The 19,757-nt window shown below is 43.6% G+C and overlaps 1 protein-coding gene across 2 annotated transcripts in view; it reads right to left on the bottom strand.

The window, feature by feature from the left end:
- MPP7 (MAGUK p55 scaffold protein 7) overlaps positions 1-19,757 on the bottom strand; it is a 339,705-nt gene that overhangs the window by 120,783 nt on the left and 199,165 nt on the right. For both annotated transcript variants that reach the window (XM_044295108.1, XM_044295109.1), the window contains exons 7-9: positions 10,598-10,729; positions 1,045-1,126; positions 877-962 (exon numbers count right to left, since the gene is read on the bottom strand). In XM_044295108.1, the coding sequence (XP_044151043.1) occupies positions 877-962; positions 1,045-1,126; positions 10,598-10,729 (300 nt within the window). The remainder of the gene's footprint in view (positions 1-876; positions 963-1,044; positions 1,127-10,597; positions 10,730-19,757) is intronic.

Genomic DNA, 19,757 nt, shown 5'->3' on the forward strand with positions numbered 1-19,757 from the left:
GAGGACGCAGAATGCTCCATCCACTCTGTAGTGACGGGGAACAGTTCACACTTAAATGAATGGAAGCTGAGCTGCAGCATGCCGATGCCGGAAACTACACAGTAGATGGAGCCAACTGTCCTCTGTATAGTTTCTGATGCTGGAAGCTGCCCGAAACAGCTTAGGTTGAGGGTGCTGGGTGTCGGCCCTCCACCGATCTGATATTGATAACCTATCCTTAGGCTAGGTCATCAATATCTAAGTCCCGGAAAACGCCTTTCACTTGTCTGTGTCCGTAATGTCATCTGTGACAAGCTGGTCAGTGGTCCATCAGTGAGAGATCTGTGTTTCATCCATATGCCTGGTCTTTGCCCTCCTCGTGTTATCTGTATTCCACCAGCACGACTAGGCTGATAATTAGTTTCCAAAGCAGCTCTACCAATGGTCCATGAAAATCACTGACAGAACCCGGATGCCATCCATGTAGTGTCAGTATTTTTTTTGTGTTTGGGTCTCACCACGGATCAAAGTAGTGCATCTCATCTGATCCAAGGTCCATGGAAAATCAGTGATGTGTAAGTAAACACATTAAAATCAATGGATGTGCGTGCTGTCCATGGAGAACATACACAGTACACGTCCATGATTAACTGACGTGTGAAAGGAGCCTAAGGTGGCAGGACTAGTCTGCTGCCGAAATGGAAGATATTACAAGGGAAATGCTTAGTTTGCACTTAACTCCTACCGCATTTTGGTCTGTAATTACATGTACAACCAAGTAGGCAAATGTGGTTGGAAAGCAAGCAATGGCGGACTGACCACTGACACTGCAGAGTTAGTACATAGCTCAATTATTATAACACGTGGTAGAAGTGACACTGATATTATTCATTTTACCAAAATGTGGATAATTTCTTCTGGTTTTTTATCTTCCACGCTTATTCCATTGACCTCCCTCAGCTCGTCCCCCACATGGATGAGACCTGTAGGAGGAAAACACTTGTATAAGCTGAAATCGTGCCTCGTATCCGATCACTTCAAACACAGAAAGCACAGAAGTCTCACCGCTCCTGTCCGCAGCTCCTCCCCGCATTATCCTGGCAACTACAATGGCGCCCGAGCTCTCATCTTTCTTTATTGTAGCACCCTAAATAACGAAAATACACATACAAGGTAAAGCTCGGAAAGATATGCTGAATAAAAAAAGGAATAAAACTAGTTATAACAAATTTAAAGAGCAACTCTAGTGAGAGCTGTGGCATCATTAAAGGGATTCTCCAGGAATTAGGAAAATGTGGTTAAATATTACTTTAGTATAAATATATTCCAAAATACATTTCATTATTTATAATTGTTCATTTTTTCTGGGGACCAATCAGTAGGAGAAATAAAATGGCCACGTCCTATTAGCACACACAAAACCTAATCACACAGCAGGCCAAGTTACTTTACAACACTGAGCTAAAGAGCTGCCTCATCCTCCTCTCTGCTCTACTTGTCAGGAAATATGATCCTGAATACAGCTGATAAGATCTTCAGCTGAATATCTGTAGGAATGGAGTTTATGAGGAGACATGAAGTACAGAGAGGACTGACAGGACAGGTAATGTGGGGCTGTGCTAATGGAGGCTGCATACAAGTGGTGCTGCTCATTATCCACATCTCCACCCTCCTCTCTGTACTTCATGTCTCCTAATAAACTCCATTCCTACAGAGATTCATCTGAAGATCATATTAAACTGTATTCAGGATCATAATCCCTGACAAGTAAGAGAAAGATGGCGCTCTTAAGCTTGTCCTCCTGTGTAATTAGGACAGGTTTTGTGTGGATTAGTAGGATGGCGGCTATATTATTTTTTTCCTAATGATTGCTCCCTGGACAAAATGAGCCATTATAACTAATGAAAGGTATTTGTTAATATATTTAGAACTAGAAAAGCTACTGGGGAAATTGTGTGAAGTGTTCTTGCCTCCACCAGTAGTCTACAACTGGAGTGGGTGGAGTAACTGGGTGGAGTAACTGTTGTGTGGTTGGAGTGGCTGGAGTAACTGTGGAAAAATTGGACTGGGCAGAGTAAGTTTATGGAGTGGGCAGAGTAACTGTGTGGAGTGTTTGGAGTGAGTAAAGACAGTAAACATTACACTAACCAATTGATTGATCAAATTTTAAAAGTGCACATGGCAAGCTTGATAGAGTGAGAAATGCATTTCAACTTTGATTTATTTAGCACATTTAATTGCAATGTTGTTGCCCAAAGTGCTTCAAAGTTACATTAAAACATACATTTATAAAAAAAAACATTAGCAGCCGATTTGTGTACATGGGCTTGAAAATGAGGGAGTGGTCAGTGGTGTATCTTGGTTTTGTGCTGCCCTAGGCGAGACTAAACTCGGGCACCCCCCTAATATAAATTTGACCCACCCCTTCCTGTCACGGCCAAACCCCTTCCTCTGTAAACCCCACCCCTTCCTCTTTAGGCTCCACCCTTTCCTGTTTTGCATAACAATATTAAGAAATTTATCACGATAACGATATATATATCGCAAGAAATACCAGTTTAAAAGAAAAAACACAAGGGGACGTTATACTGTATGGGGCAGCCTCAAGGAGACGTTATACTGTATGGGGCAGCCTCAAGGAGACGTTATACTGTATGGGGCAGCCTCAAGGAGACGTTATACTGTATGGGGGGCGGGGGCAGCCACAAGGAGACATTATACATACTGTATGGCATTGGGGGCAGACATAAGGAGACATTATACTGTATGGGGGGCCGGGGGCAGCCACAAGGAGACACTAAACTGTATGGGGGATTGGGGCTGCCCGGCTGCCACAAGCAAATAGTGCACTGTGTCTGTGTCATAAATAAAGGTGGGATGTCAGACTATCTATGGTGACCCTGGCCTCTCCTCGAGGCTGCCCCAGGCCATACAGTCTGTATGGGGCAGCCTCAAGGAGAGGCCAGGGCCACTATAGACAGTCTGACATCATACCACCTTTATTTATGAGTCTCACTCTCACTGTGAACCTGCAGTATTTGCTTTTTAACTCTCTTGTCTCACTCTCACTCACTCCTGTTTGTTCCTCTGCCTGGACCTGGTCCTGGTGCTGGTCTGGACACTCCTCGCAGGGTAGGTAGGCCAGGAGTCAGGCAAAGTGGCCAACTGTGTGAGGAGGGAGCCGGTCTGGGCAGACTTTTCCCGGCCGGCTGTGGCTGCCGCTCGTGTTTTGAATATTCTGACCCACTGCGCATGCGCAAATAAGACAACTCGGCGCAGGCGCAGTAGGAGCCGGAATTTTCTGCTACTACGCCTCTTACTGCTCTTCGGGCATGCGCACTGGGCCGGAATATTCTGCTACGGGGCCTGCGCCAACAAACCCCCAGCAGAGCCAGTCAGGAGTGGAGGGAAGAGACGCACCTCCCACGTCACTACTGGAAGTGACGTGGGTAGCAAGGCCGGGTAGGAAAAAATTCCGGAAACACCTGGGGTCGGGAGGAGGAGGAGGGAGGAGATAAGTAATAAGTCACTCCTTCACTATGCGGCGCCGGCGATGCTGCCGCTTGCAGCGGCATAGTGAAGGATCGGATCGATCGGCAAGTATTTGTGTAGGCAAACAAGGCATTTTGCCGCCCCATTGGCAAGTGCCGCCCCAGGCAAATGCCTTGTTTGCCTCGCGATAGATACGCCTCTGGGAGTGGTGGCAGTTTAGAAATCATGTCCTGATTTTTTATCTCACACTCTAGCTTTTGTCACTCTACTGGCTGCTCACACACCTGGGTTCCTATGGCAACTCACTCTACAGCAAGGGCAGAGAAGAGTGGTTAAAAAAAAACTGCTCCAACTTGCTAACTTTACTGGCGGTTGCCATCTTCAAACCGTTGTAGTTTAAAAATGATAAATCCTACAGCGCAGAGCTTTATGTTGCGAGTATCACAAAACCCAGACTACATTTTAATGCATAGTATGTCTCTGAAATATTAAAAATTAAGGCACAATCGCAGTTTAAAAATTGCCCTTCAAATTTGAGGTGGCTAGAGTGGAGTTTCAATGAATGTCAATGGGCGACGTGAGTTGCAAACAAATGGTTATATTGAAAAAAATTATAAGGACTATGGCTTAGCCGTGGCCATTTTTTGTGGCAGCAGGGATAGCTGAACGCAAGCCTGTTCACAAGATTCGCTGTGCCTGTGCACTTTATTCCCCATTCCGGCACATGCGCATTAAACGCTCTTGTGCCTCTGCCTATAATGGGGAATGAAGTGCGCAGGCGCGGAGAATCTTGTGAACGGCACTGGATTTCTGAAGAACCTAGGGCGGGCCAGAGGGGTGAAAGGGGAGGGGTTCCATATAAAAAGTGACGAGGGGCCTGGGCACTGGCCGCTTGAACGCCACTCTGGGCACCTTCAGAACCTAATTAACATATTGAATAAAAGTGTCGTTTTTTTTGCGAAAATAAGCGACGGACAGCTATGCGGTAAGTAGCATTCCAATATGGGGACTATAATGCAGATCATGGTGTTAGTGTTTTATAATGGTCAGTTTAGGTGAAAAACTTCCTTTAATGAAGTAATATTTAAGTATTTTAATTTTCTTAATTCCCGGAGAACCCCTTTAAAGAGTCCCACAGACTATTGGATGAATATTCTCAGCTAATCAAAAACATTTATATATATACAAACCGGATTCCCAAAAAGTTGGGACACTATACAAATCGTGAATAAAAACTGAATGCAATGATGTGGAGGTGCCAACTTCTAATATTTTATTCAGAATAGAACATAAATCACGGAACAAATGTTTAAACTGAGAAAATGTACCATTTTAAGGGAAAAATATGTTGAATCAGAATTTCATGGTGTCAACAAATTCCCAAAAAGTTGGGACAAGGCCATTTTCACCACTGTGTGGCATCTCCCCTTCTTCTTACAACACTCAACAGACGTCTGGGGACCGAGGAGACCAGTTTCTCAAGTTTAGAAATAGGAATGCTCTCCTATTCTTGTCTAATACAGGCCTCTAACTGTTCAATCGTCTTGGGCCTTCTTTGTTGCACCTTCCTCTTTATGATGCGCCAAATGTTCTCTATAGGTGAAAGATCTGGACTGCAGACTGGCCATTTCAGTACCCGGATCCTTCTCCTACGCAGCCATGATGTTGTGATTGATGCAGAATGTGGTCTGGCATTATCTTGTTGAAAAATGCAGGGTCTTCCCTGAAAGAGATGACGTCTGGATGGGAGCATATGTTGTTCTAGAACCTGAATATATTTTTCTGCATTGATGGTGCCTTTCCAGACATGCAAGCTGCCCATGCCACACGCACTCATGCAACCCCATACCATCAGAGATGCAGGCTTCTGAACTGAGTGTTGATAACAACTTGGGTTGTCCTTGTCCTCTTTGGTCCGGATGACATGGCGTCCCAGATTTACAAAAAGAACTTCGAATCGTGACTCGTCTGACCACAGAACAGTCTTCCATTTTGCCACACTCCATTTTAAATGATCCCTGGCCCAGTGAAAACTCCTGAGCTTGTGGATCTTGCTTAGAAATGGCTTCTTCTTTGCACTGTAGAGTTTCAGCTGGCAACGGCGGATGGCACGGTGGATTGTGTTCACTGACAATGGTTTCTGGAAGTATTCCTGAGCCCATTCTGCGATTTCCTTCACAGTAGCATTCCTGTTTGTGGTGCAGTGTCGTTTAAGGGCCCGGAGATCAAGGGCATCCAGTATGGTTTTACGGCCTTGACCCTTACGCACAGAGATTGTTCCAGATTCTCTGAATCTTCGGATGATGTTATGCACAGTTGATGATGATAGATGCAAAGTCTTTGCAATTTTTCGCTGGGTAACACCTTTCTGATATTGCTCCACTATCTTTCTGCGCAACATTGTGGGAATTGGTGATCCTCTACCCATCTTGGCTTCTGAGAGACACTGCCGCTCTGATAAGCTCTTTTTATACCCAATCATGTTGCCAATTGACCTAATTAGTGTTAATTGGTCTTCCAGCTCTTCGTTATGCTCAAATTTACTTTTTCCAGCCTCTTATTGCTACTTGTCCCAACTTTTTTGGGATTTGTTGACACCGTGAAAATTTGAATCAACGTATTTTTCCTTTAAAATGATACATTTACTCGGATTAAACGTTTCATCTGTCATCTACGTTCTATTACAAATAAAATATTGACATTTGCCATCTCCACATCATTGCATTCAGTGTCCCAACCTTTTTGGAATCCGGTTTGTATATTTTTAGGATTTTTTTTTAGAATACTCACAGAAGACACACCTAGAACAAGATTCTGTTACTATAACTTTGCACAAAAGGAATCTTATGTAATTGGTTCCTTTAAAGGGAATGTGATACCAGGAAATTCACTGTTAAACCAGGCACACAGTCTTGTAGGGCTAGCTTAGCTAAATGTTACGATACTTTTCCATTTCTTCACTCTGGAGAAAAAGTACTTGTCATTCATAGGCAAATAAGCAGTTAGGTGCACGGAGGGCAGGCCCAAGCCACTTTGTGCACCCTTGCTCCTACTGCCAGCCACCCCCTCTCCTTCATGAATGACACGGCAAGGAGAGATGACTATGCAGGAATCTGGCCCTTGCATTCAAGAATGAGAGAAAGCAGGAGGAGCAAGGTGCACAGAGGGTCTTGGACCTGCCCCCAGTGCACTTATTTGCTCATCACCGCTTCATAGATCAAAATTATATTTACTCCAGAATGAAGCAATGGATCGCTAAGTGAATACAGCATTACATTTGGCTGAGCTATCTCTACAAGGCAATGTACCTGATGTAACAGTGAATTTTCTTTCGGCACATTCCTTTCTTAAGAAATATCTTTTACAAATAGGATGCCCATTGTATTGCATTTGCTGAGTAGCACCTCAGACGTCTATTTGGGTGCACCAATCCTATTTTCCAAACTGAGCTCCCTCTAGTGGTGGCTGCAGGTAGACAGTTTTATGTATTATATGAAGGAAATAGGAGTCCGGGTCCGGGTCCCACATTCAGTTTTTTCCTCACGCGTGTGCAAAACGCATTGCACTCGCGCAGAAAAAAAAACTGAACATCGGAAAAGGCAATCGCAGTACAAAATGACAGCAATTGCGTGCCTACTCGCGCGGTTTTCCCGCAATGCACGCGCGACGCATCCGGAGCAAATCCAGGACGCCTGTGTGAAAGGGACCTAAAGGAAAACAGTCTATTAATTAATTTTTTCTTATTAGAGTACTCGATTAATCGTAAAAATAATCGATAGAATACTCGATTACTAAAATAATAGTTTACTGCAGCGCTAATTGAAACACTGGGAGGTGAGTACATGTGGAATATAGGAGACTCCTTAGCTTTTCCAGAGGATTTCTACACTTTCTGACAGTGTTGGAAAAAAAGCGAAGCTATTTAAATAGAGTTAGACCTCATGCACATCACCAGATGCGGTCCGTGTGCGGTCTGCTTTTTTTTTTTTTACGGATTCATTGACTTCTATGGGTCTGTGGTACACATTTTGTGGACATATTATATATTTTTGCAGAATTGACACACGGATGCGTGGAGCACTCTGCTTAAAGGGGTGTTCCCATCTCAGACAATGGGGTCATATCACAGGTGTGGGTACCTCTGGGACCCACACTGAGAACGCTGACTCGCCTTTTTTCCATCAGCCCCATAGAAATAAATGGGAGCGTTGGCCGCGCAAGCACGTTTTATCCCCATTCATTACTACGGGGAAAGCGCTTGTTGGTGGCCGGACTCTGGAAAACCAGGGATTCTCCGGCCACCACCTTCCCTGCTCTGTTCTCAGTGTAGGTGTGGGACCCTCACCTATCAGACAATGTGGGCATATCCTAGCGATGGGAATACCCCTTAAATGCTAAATACATACAGCCTTGTGCATGAGGCCTTATCAGTAGGAAAGAAACAACAGAGTGTAAGCTGGGGGTTGTGTCCTCGGAGAGCGCATCCAGTAATATAAAGGGGAACAAGTTCAGGATAACATCAGCCGTGGTGTTTTCAGTAATTTTCTCCAAAAACATGCCTGACGTTTCTTGTCTTTGGCTTCCTCCAGTGAGGAAAAATAATGACAGTAATGAATTATCAGTAAGGTCCTGTGCTGGATTTACACATTTACACATTGGGGACAAAAAACCCACATAACCCCGAACACAAAACTTCTCTTTGCGTGGTCTGAGCACAGACAACATTTAACTATACCCTGGAGCTGAAAACAGCCTCGGTAAATAGCCGGGCCGGTGTCTTGCTGTCCGACGCCAAAGATGTCTATCTAGAGACAAGCGCTCACTGTATGAATCACAGAGACACTGCATTTTTTTCCCCGCGTACAACATTACAGCGCTCAGAAAGTGACTTTACAGACATCTCTTCTCACTTCCTCCTGACAAAAACAAATATTCTGCATAACGCGTATAAAATTTCCAGGATATTCGCTCGGCAATAAAAACGAGCGCAGCTATTAACCAAACAGATATTTACTTAACGCCTTCCTAGCCGGATGACACACATGGCAGTGCAACGGGCAGATGGGAGACGTGGAGGAAAGGTCTTCACATCGGGAACCTCATACTCTTGATTGCGCTCTGCAGATTTTCCAGATATCCCTCAGCAGATATCATCTTTCTGCTGCTGATGATGCAGAGCTGAGCAGAGCTTTGGTCTTGGATATTGAAGCACAATACACCTACTCCACTCAGCAGGGCTCCTCCAGCCTTTTAGAATTACCATTATCAATCACGCAGTTGAACAGGTTACAAACAGGACATGGACACTTCCTTTTACGACTCTGGTGACTATATAACGCTAGTGAGTTACAATATGACGGAAAATCTATGTACCTTATGTGAATGGGGCATGAGATGTAACGCAGACGGGCAAATAATCTACATGGACAGGCAAGAGGACAGACATAATTCTGTAGCAGTCGGTCGAAAGATCGCTTGGCCAGAAAATTGCAACCACCAAAAATTGCACCCTCACCTCAAGGGAATGTACGTTTAAATTACATGGATGTACTGGAGATTAACAAGACTTAACCTATCTTGGAATACCATAGATATGGACAGAGAACTTGAAAGAATGTCCAAAACTGATGCTGATGGTGGATATATATTTCTTCTGAATGTGAAGAAAGAAGCCGCTGCCGATGGTGAACAAGACATAGCAGTGTATCTCCAGGAGGAAGCAAGGATGGAGATGTTGAAAATTTAAATTTTCCTTCTCCTATTGAAGTAGTTTTCTGAGATTTTGATACTGATGGCCTATCCTCAGGATGGGTCATCAATATCAGATAGACAGGGGTCTGAATCCCAGCACCCCTGTGGAACAGACATTTGAAGAGGTTCCTTACAGTAAGGACATCATCATGCCAATGCAATTGGTTGACTCAGATGACTTTTACCTGATGTGTATGATCAGTTTAAAGGGGTACAACATACTTAAATCTCCAGGACTTCCAAAACAGAAGTTCCCCAACCCATGCTCTGTCTGGTCAGGTGGCCCCTGGCCATCACATCGCATAAGTAAAGGCATTGGACGTGGCGAGCACTTGCTTCTCTCCACATAATACCGCGGGAGTCACGGAAACTGTTCAGCTTTCAGAAGAGAATGTTGCGAGCCACTACTTATTCAGTCATTGTGTGGATGTGGCAGCCGAAAGCCGCCTTAACAACTGGCATAGCAGACCACCGTTATGGAGATAGGTGTGGATCCCTTAGGGGAGATCTGCACTTATTGGATATGGATGATATCCTGCGAATATGCCATAGATGTCTAAGATGGAAGGAACCCATTAAGAAAGGCAATTATAAATGGCCAGCTCAGTCAAAACTCCTACACGTATTAGTAAAGTGGCCTGAATGAGGCCAAAACTGTAATTTGTAAACCCAGTCTTCTTGACAATAATACTCAGGTGAAATATCTGGCCATCCTTGGTTGTACCACCGGCATGCTGGTGGCACCTAAAGGGTAACGAACCTCATTTCTATTTCTACAATGCTGTATCAAGTTCTGATTATCTGACCCAGCATGTGAATATTAAAAAAAGGGTGGAAACATGGCGGTTCTATGAAAATAAATACGGATAATTATCTATAAAAGACTTTGACAAGGTTTGGAGGGCTGGAAATGAAAGGTGTTATCTGAGTGTTTTATACTGATGACCTACCCTTGGGAAAGGTCATTATTATGTGATCGGTGATCAGCTTATTTGAAGCGGCCACGGCACTCCAGTGAGTGCTGTGGCCTCTTCCTAAGCCAGTGACGTCACATTCTTCTGTTACATGGTCTAGGTGCAGCTCAGTCCTATTCAGATGAAGGTGACCGATCTGCAGTACCAAGCATAGCCTGCATCCAATGGATGATGCTGTGTTCGGGATGCTGCGGCACTTACTGGGGCGCCGAGTTCTCTTCAAATAGCTGATCAGTGGGGTTGCTGAGAGTCGGACTCCGACCAATCAAATCCCGAGGTATAAAACACTTTGAAAACCCTACTAAAATGTGGGTGTAAAAAAAACAAAAAAAAAAACACTTGAAATAAGGAGCTAGGTAGGCCACAAATATGTCTATAACTAATTGCAGCTCTTAACTCACCAGTGGCTCTCTATTTTTGACAAGCCGAATAATTTTCACTGAATCTTCATCTTCATCAATGTCATCGGGCATGGGAGGAAGCACAGGATCATAGCTTTTCAGAGCCACAGTGTCATGTACTGACAGTAAAGCCTACAGAAGAAAGGGAATAAAACACATAGAAATAGAGGTAAATGCCAAGCTTGTTCTCTGGTACTGCACTAACTGTTACATAAAAAAGAAAAAACTATGAAAAACATAATTTCCAAACAAAGCGACATTCCCTGAGCCGGTGTGTTCCTGGCCCCACCATGACTCTGGCCAGAAATACCTTCTAGAGATACTCAGTCGGCACTTTGGTTTTCTCCACGTGGTGCTTGCTTATTGAGAAGGAAGACTGGCACTCACATCCCTTGCAATATCCAATAATTTTATTGCAAGCATCAAAACTGTGACGCGTTTCGGCTCTAACAAGAGGCTTTTTCATGCAAGTTTGAAAAAGACTTATGTTAGAGCCGAAATGCATCACAGTTTTCATGCTTACAATAAAGTGATTCTATACTGCAAGTGAAGTCAGTGCCGGTCTTATTCCTCTACTATGGCCAGAAATAGTCTCAAAAGCAAAGAATATTGGGCACATGTCAAAGGAGTAGCTCGTAGCTGGTTAGAGCAAAACATCAGATACTCTTTGGGATCGGACAAATCTGTACTTTCACTGGTTTCAGCATAATAAAATCCACCTGAAGAAGGGAGCAGTCAGATCCTGAAACGCATCTGATGTTAAACAACACAGAACTTTTGCTCCAACTAACCAGCTACGAGCAACTCCTCTGAGGACAGCGCTGGGGACAAGATCACAATACTCTTTACTTTCTACAGTAATAAAACTTTGGTTTCAGGCAATCTCTGCAAAGAGGGATCCAAGGCGGCAGCAAAAAGAATAAACACTAAGGGGGTCATTTACTAACCAGAAATATTCCTACATTAGGCGTATTTCTGGCGCAGATTGCGGCGCAAAGGTCCTTTAGGTTCTTTTACCTGCACCTCTGGACTTCAGAGCTGTGGACAAATCTGGAGCCCATGAATATGCAGCAATAACGGATGAACAGTGCTGCATCCTTAACTGCCCCTAACTACTCATATGACATTAATACTAGGGATCGACCGATATTGATTTTTTAGAGCCGTTATCGATAATCTGTGAACTTTCAGGCCGATAGCCGATAATTTATACCGATATTTTGTATCTCATAATAAATATTATATTAGTTGGTAGTCACTGAGGTGGTGGAAATTTGCATTTGGCACTAGTATATTATAAATGTAAACTATAAATTAATAAATCCCTTAGTTGGTAGTCAATTTATAATTTACATTTATAATATACTAGTGCCAAATGCCAATTTCCACACCTCCTAACGGACTTTATTAACCCCTATCAGACCTCAGATCAGCCCTTTATTAACCCCTATCAGCCCTTTATTAACCCCTATCAGACATCAGATCAGACCTTTATTAACCCCCATCAGACCTCAGATCAGACCTTTATTAACCCCTAGCAGACCTCAGATCAGACCTTTATTAACCCCTATCAGACCTCAGATGAATAAAAAAAAAAAAAAACTCTTCACCTCTCCTGCGCCGCGGCTCCTCTTCATCTCCGGGTCTAGCGTCTCGCTCCCCTGTGTTCTCTGGCCCACGCTGCACTGTCACTTGACAGCGCGCAGCGTCAGGTCATAGTCCGCGCACTACGTCCTGACGCTGTACGGGCTCAGGACAGTGCAGCGTCGGCGCCATCAAAGAAGACCAGGGAGGGTGAGTATCGGAAGCGCTTGCTGTGCTTTTTCTCCCACTTCCGGCACCCGATGCATACTAGTGCACGCTTCCATAATGGAAGCGCTCACTAGTTTTCTCTTTATACGCATTATCGGTATATCGGCAAGGTTAGATGCAGATACCGATTATGTACAAAATCCTGAATATCGGCTGATAATATCATAGAATGTGTCTGGATATAATAGCTGTGCAGTGTATATATTTGGTAGTGCTGAATGTAATGTCCATCCAAATATGCCATTAGTTCTGGAGTGGGGGGTAGATTTTAGGAACAAGCATATTTCACCAGACAGCTAGTGTTCTTGTCTTTCTGTTCTCCAGCTGTTGCAAAACTGCAACTCCCAGCATGTTCAGACTGCCTACAGCTGTCAGCCTACAGCAGGGCATGGTGGGAATTGTAGTTTTACAACAGCTGGAGAGCTGCACATTGGCCACCCCGCAACAAGCCTCGGGGTAAAGAATCGTCAGGGAGATGCGGCGGGAGCCCAAAAAAACAACAACTGAGTAGGGACCACTGATGATGGAGATAAAGAGGAGCAGGTCAGGGGAGAGGCTGCAGGGAGGATAGAGTATTTCCATGGTAGCACTGGAGCTCGCTGCAGGTACGTCTTTCTGTCAGCACGACTTGGCTCCGCATCCAACATGTTTCTTTTCTCATGAATGCTATCTTACTGTAATTGTGTCACCTACTGCCTCCCAAGTAGCTTTCAATATGTACCCAAAAATGTCAATTACAACCGACATTCCTATACGTTATTTTATTGGTTGCTAGACATTGACAAAATTATGTATCATTTTCAAACAATATTTTGTTATGAGTGGAGCATTTACTGTTTGCCGAGTGCTCATCAACAGACGTACTCAAAATTTCTGCAAGATGGATGTTTACATTTACCGTTGTATGGTTACCATTAACAACAACCAAAGTTGTCTACTATTTTCTCTTTTATAGAAACATAGAAACATAGAATGTGTCGGCAGATAAGAACACTTTGGCCCATCTAGTCTGCCCAATATACTGAATACTATGGATAGCCCCTGGCCCTATCTTATATGAAGGATGGCCTTATGCCTATCCCATGCATGCTTAAACTCCTTCACTGTATTTGCAGCTACCACTTCTGCAGGAAGGCTATTCCATGCATCCACTACTCTTTCAGTAAAGTAATACTTCCTGATATTACTTTTATATCGTTACTTCCGTTAATCGGTCAATCCCTAATTAATACCTATATAGGGAAATGCGATACAAATGAGAACGAAGAACATATTCAACAGATTTGACCATTTCACAAGTACGATCCTGGTTATTAGACGCTTAAAGGAGTTGTCCTCAGAATAGGCCATCAGTACAAAAATCCTGGACAACCCCTTTAAGACTGTGGTGCTCCAGTGAGAGTTGCAGTTTCATTACAGCCTGCCAGCCACAGCGTCATCCATTTGATAGCAGCTCTGCTTGGTATAGCAGCAAAGCCCCATTCACTTGACGTCACCCGTGATACCAGGGAGGCTGGTCACAGCCGCGGCCTGCTACTGGCTGCACTTCCCGTCACCGCATGTTTTGATCTGCACAACGGGGATATGCAGCGGCAGCCATACAGGGATCCCGAGCGACACAGTAGCCGGGGTAAGTATTATCTATAGGAAGGGCCCGGGCATTGTGGGGGCATTTTTTGAATTGGATAACCCCTTTAAAATCTAATAATTCTTCAACATAAAAAATCCCCACATGATAAATCTCCCTCACTCCTATCTATAGCTAGACAAAACAGTAACTGGCTATTCCAGCATCACCAGCTGAAAGTCATTTAAGGAAATGTCTGAAGAAGAAAAAGTTGTCATGATTTAATTAAAGCGATTCTTAGACAACGTAAGAAAATCCATGAAACTACTTTTTTCATTAAATGTTCTGTCCATGCTAAAAGTGTACAATCTTTGCTGGTTTTCAACATTTGATGAGCTACAGGTTGACTGGAGTTTTCTAGGAGTACAATATTGATGCCCTCTCCTCAGGACTGGTCATCAATGTCTGATCTTGGGGGTGAAGTCCTGTTCAACGGTCACATGGCCTAGGTGCCGCTTAGTCCCATTCAAGTGAATGCATTTGGGCTGCAATACCAAGCCCAGCCACTATATGATGTATGTAGTTAGTTACGTTTGATATACTGTGGGGGCACTGCAGCCTCTTCAAGCAGCTGATTGGTCACAGCTTTTTTTTTTTTTTGGCTGATCCAAGGGTCTGTTCCTGAGTTATGATACTTTTTCTTCTCTTGCAAATTAGGCTCTTGGTGCAATGAGGGCATCACCATTGCTCTTGTTGCACCCAAGCTCCACTCTGGCCAGCCCCTCCCTGGCTACTTTGATTGACAGGGCCAGGCAGTGCAAAGCAGCTCGCCAGTGTAATTGTCACACTTTTTCTCCCCCTACCTCCAACTTTTGTTTCTTCAGTTTCTGTGGGTGGGCAGCAGCTCCTCTAACACCTGCATTTCCCAGGAGTACTTTGCAGTCAGCTCTTGTTAACCCCTTCTTCTGTCTTCTCTGCATAGAAAACAGCCCATCACACACAGCCCCCGCTAATCCACTAAGAAATAGCACTATGGTATGTAATGTTCAGGGTGAAGTGTTAGTTTTTTGCCACAAATAGCATTTTGCATTTAGGCCAAAAAGTTCAACTTTGGTCTCATCTGACCAGAGCACCTTCTTCGACATGTTTGCTGTGTCCCCTACATGGCTTGTGGCAAACTGCAAATGGGACTTCCTATGGCTTGTTTTCACAAATGGCTTTCTTCTTGCCACTCTTCCATAAAGACAAGATTTGTGAAGTACAGTCTCCACCAGATTCTCCCACCTGAGCTGTGATCTCTGCAGCTCCTCCAGAGTGACCATGGGCCTCTTGACTGCTTCTCTAATTAGTGCTCTCCCTGCCTGGGCTCTTAGTTTAGATCAGGCATGGCCAACCTGCGGCTCTCCAGCTGTTGTAAAACTACAACTCCCATCATGCCCTGCTCTAAGCTGAAAGCTGTAGGCAGTCTTGGCATACTGGGAGTTGTAGTTTTGCAACAGCTGGAGAGCCTCGGGTTGGTCATCCCTGGCTTAGATGGATAGCCATGTCTTGGTAGGTTTGCAGTTGTGCTAAACTCCTTCCACTTTTGGATGATGGACTGAACAGTGCTTCATCAGATATTCAGAGCTTGGAATATTTTTTTTTTTTATAAAACGAACCCTGCTTTACACTTCAATCCATAAATACAGGACCAACCTGGGCAAGGTTAATTCAACACGTATTTACAAATGCCTATGTAGGCAATAGAAATCTATCTTGGCCCGGGTTACTTTAATACTTCACTTTTATTGACCACATTGTTAAAAAGTGTCACTATTCATTGTGAGTCACATTTGAAATGACACAGACAAAACACAAAATAACTGCTAAGGTGTTAAAAACACAGTTGTGGCCCACCACAAAAAATACTATATGTTATCAATAGGAGGCGATATACTGAATCGCTCACTCCAAAAGTGAGGAGAAAAGCAGAATCAATTCCATATACCCACAGGGGGTGATATTAGTTATTGCCGGCAAAGCTTATTTGATGATGGCAAATGTCAATAGTGGGAGACTGATGTCATCATACCACTTATGAGGAAGATTTATGGTATCCACCCTCAATACAGCCAGAACGCAATCATGGTGCAGTTTGTCCCTAACCAAAGGCGATCGCTGTACTGTTATATCCTAAATGTGCAGGTTGCTGGTGAGACCAGCCATTTAATGTTAGTGCAGTCAGACTGATGTGTTCTGTGTCTAACTGCAAACACCGCCTAATGGTGCTGTTAGACAAATCAATTGGTATACACAGGACTAGCAGGACTGCTGTCCTCCTAAGTGTGACCAGTCATAAACAAAAACCGGTCACTAGTAGTGATTAGCAGATGGGGGCCACTTGTCTGCTTATTAAAACCTAAAACTGTCCCCCAACATGTTTCGCCAGTCTCGCTGGCTTCATCAGGGGTAATGGGCAGCAATGAATGAAATTCTGTACCGGAAGGCTAAATGGTGTCCTCGTGATTGACAGAGACGACTAGCCAATCAGTGATAGAGGCAACACATTCCAGTAACCAAATCGCCATGAGTGGAGCCGGCTGACGTCATCTCCCTGTGCCAAGCCTCTCCATTAGCGTCATCACGGCGTCGCAATGCCAGAGAGGGCATGCGCCGGAACTCCGACGTGAAAAATACACTGAAGCGGCTCAATGCGCATGCGCTGCGCAGCGAAAACATGCGCACGAACTCTAAGTGAACCGGATCTCCCCGCAGGGCTCAACTATATTATATCTGCCATCACGAAGGTGGGACATAGTTATGTCTGTCATTGTGAGAGAGATGAAATATGATTCTCTATTAGATGTTGAGCTAAAAATGTGCTGTTAATTACTACCAATCAACATCTTAGTGGAGAAAGAGGAAGATAAGTGGGCAAAGGGGAGAAGAACCAGACCCCCATGCCAACGAGTGACTCCTCACAAATCTATTTGTAGATATTATTAATGACCAGCATGACAGCAAACACTTGAATTAAGACACCGGAAGCGTCTCGCTACTCCAGAAAGTGATATGATTGGTTACTTAACAGTATAGAAAAAGGGAAAAACTGATAATTCTCATGATTATGTACAGTTTTGTATACTCATTTTCATCTTAATACTTAGATACGGTGCAGAGAATTCAAACATGTTAATTTGATATTATGTCTGTGCATAACTATAGATTCTACTGATAATGCAAACACTTAATGGTAGTTGGAATAATTGAAAATCTGATCAATTCCAAACAATTGTTAATATTTTCCAGTATTTATAGAAAGGCAGTAAATGCGAATCCTTCGTTCAATCCCTTTGGATTCAAGCTGTCAAGGCGATAAATCCACCTGGTTTCCTCTTGTAAAAGAATGGCGTCCAGGTCACCTTTCCTTGCTCCTAAAGTTTTTTTGCAAATGCCCCAAAACTTCAGGACCTTGTGATCTCCCCCATGATGACTTCTAACATGTTTCGAGATGGATGTGTCTGCAAGGGTGTTGATACTACTAATGTGTTGACACATCCTTCTCCTAAATTCTTGGGATGTCTTACCAACATAAATTTTGAGACAAGGGCATTGGATGGCATAGACAATGCCTTTGGTTTTACAATTGATGTATTGTCTAATCGGATATTCTTTTTTGTCCACAGGATTTACGAAGGACCGACATTTTTTCACAAGCGGGCAATAGACGCAGTTCCCACAGGGGTAAGTTCCAGTAACATTTGATTTTAACCAGGTTGTCTTTGGTGGTTCTGGACGAAAGAAACTATGGACTAATACGTCCTTTAGGTTTCTTCCACGACGGTAGGTAACACTGGGATTAGCTGTAATGACTGTCCTCAAGTCATTGTCAGCCCATAGAAGATGCCAATGCTTCCTAAGGATCCCAAACACTTTTTTATTTTGTGCATCAAAGGTGCCAATGCATCTGACAGTAGGCATCTTTGAAGCCTTAGATGAATTGGTCAGAAGCTCCGTTCTATTGGTCCTGCTTGCCCGGGCATAGGCATGATGCAGGACTTTTTTTGGATAGCCTCTGGCTCGGAATCGATCGTATAAGATCTTACTTTCATTTTCAAAACTGACTTCGTCGGAGCAATTCCTGCGGGCCCTAATGTATTGCCCTATAGGTATTCCTTTCCTAAGAGGTCCCGGATGGAAGCTATTCCATTCCAGTAGGCTATTCGTTGCTGTAGGTTTACGGTAAACCTCTGATCGGATGTGGCCATCAGGGTCCAGGGACAATTTGAGATCCAGGAAAGTTATAGTGCGGTCACTAATTTCTGATGTGAATGCCATACCAATGGCATTAGTGTTAAGTGCAGTAACAAAACGGTGAAAATTATCGGTGGTGCCATCCCAAAGGATTAGCACATCATCGATATACCTCCCCCAAAATAAAATGTGCTGAGTGAATTCAGAAAAATCAGAGGTGAAAACTATGGTATCCTCCCACCACCCCAAAAATAAATTGGCATAATTTGGTGCACATTTACTCCCCATTGCGGTCCCGACTGATTGTAAATAATACTGGCCGTCAAACAGGAAGTAATTGTGAGTGAGTAAATAACTGAGGAGAGTTAAAAGAAACTCATTATGTGCGTGAAAGTGAATACTTTTTGTGGAAAGAAAAGTAGAGACCGCCTTTATCCCTAAGTTGTGCCTTATGTTGGTATATAAGGCCTCAACGTCAAGGCTGGCCAATTTAGTTGTTGAAGTGACCTGGATGTCCTGGAGCCTGATGACCACATCCTTGGTGTCCTTGATAAAAGATGGCAAACTAGGCACAAAAGGTGCTATAAACTCGTCAATATATTGACTAATGTTTTCGGTCAGGCTATTATTACCGGACACAATTGGTCTGCCCGGTACTGGTCGCCTCTGTTTATGCACTTTTGGGATCGCGTAAATGGTAGCAATTGTGGGATGCATGTTCAAAAGATATTTAAATTCCTCTTTTGATATTAGTTTATCCACCTTAGCGGTAGTCAGGATTGCTTTCAATTCTGCTAGAAACCTGTCCGTCGGATTACAATCCAGCTTCTGATAGGTGTCACTTTGTTTAACCAAATCCTCCACCATTTTTTATAATCCTGTTTGTCCATAAGGACAACATTGCCCCCCTTATCTGAAGATTTTATTACCAAATCGTCATTCAGGCTGAGTTCCTCAAGGGCCCGTTGTTCCTCTATCCCTAGATTAAGTTGAGCAGCTGGTATTTTAGTACTGACAGTTTTTAAATCTCTAGTTACTAATTGCACAAAAGTGTCAATATTACCATACTGAGAAAACGGAGGGGTATATTTTGATTGTGGTTTTAATCCTGAAAAAGGTGCCTCAACTATATCTTCAGCATTTTCATCTAAAGTGTCTAGTGATTCCAAAATGGCCAAGGCTCGTCTTTCATTGGCCTGTGACCGCTGGAACTCTCTAGCCTGCTGATTAAAGGTTTTATGGAGGGCAAGCTTCCTGGCGAACAGGTTTATATCTTTAACCCAATTGAAACATTGGAAGGAGGGGGTTGGTGTAAAGGACAAACCTTTGTTAAGTATTTTAATATGTTCTGGTCCCAAGATGAAACTAGACAAATTGATCACCCTAAGAGAGTCATTTAAGTCCTGGCGTTGTATGCCCATTTCTCCCTGTCCCTCAAGGATGGGCCTTGGCCTAAAAAAGAGGGCAGCGAGACTGGCGAAACATGTTGGGGGGCAGTTTTAGGTTTTAATAAGCAGACAAGTGGCACCCATCTGCTAATCACTACTA

The sequence above is a fragment of the Bufo gargarizans genome, chromosome 5 (genome assembly GCF_014858855.1).
Source record: "Bufo gargarizans isolate SCDJY-AF-19 chromosome 5, ASM1485885v1, whole genome shotgun sequence".
Classification (NCBI taxonomy): Eukaryota; Metazoa; Chordata; class Amphibia; order Anura; family Bufonidae; genus Bufo; species Bufo gargarizans.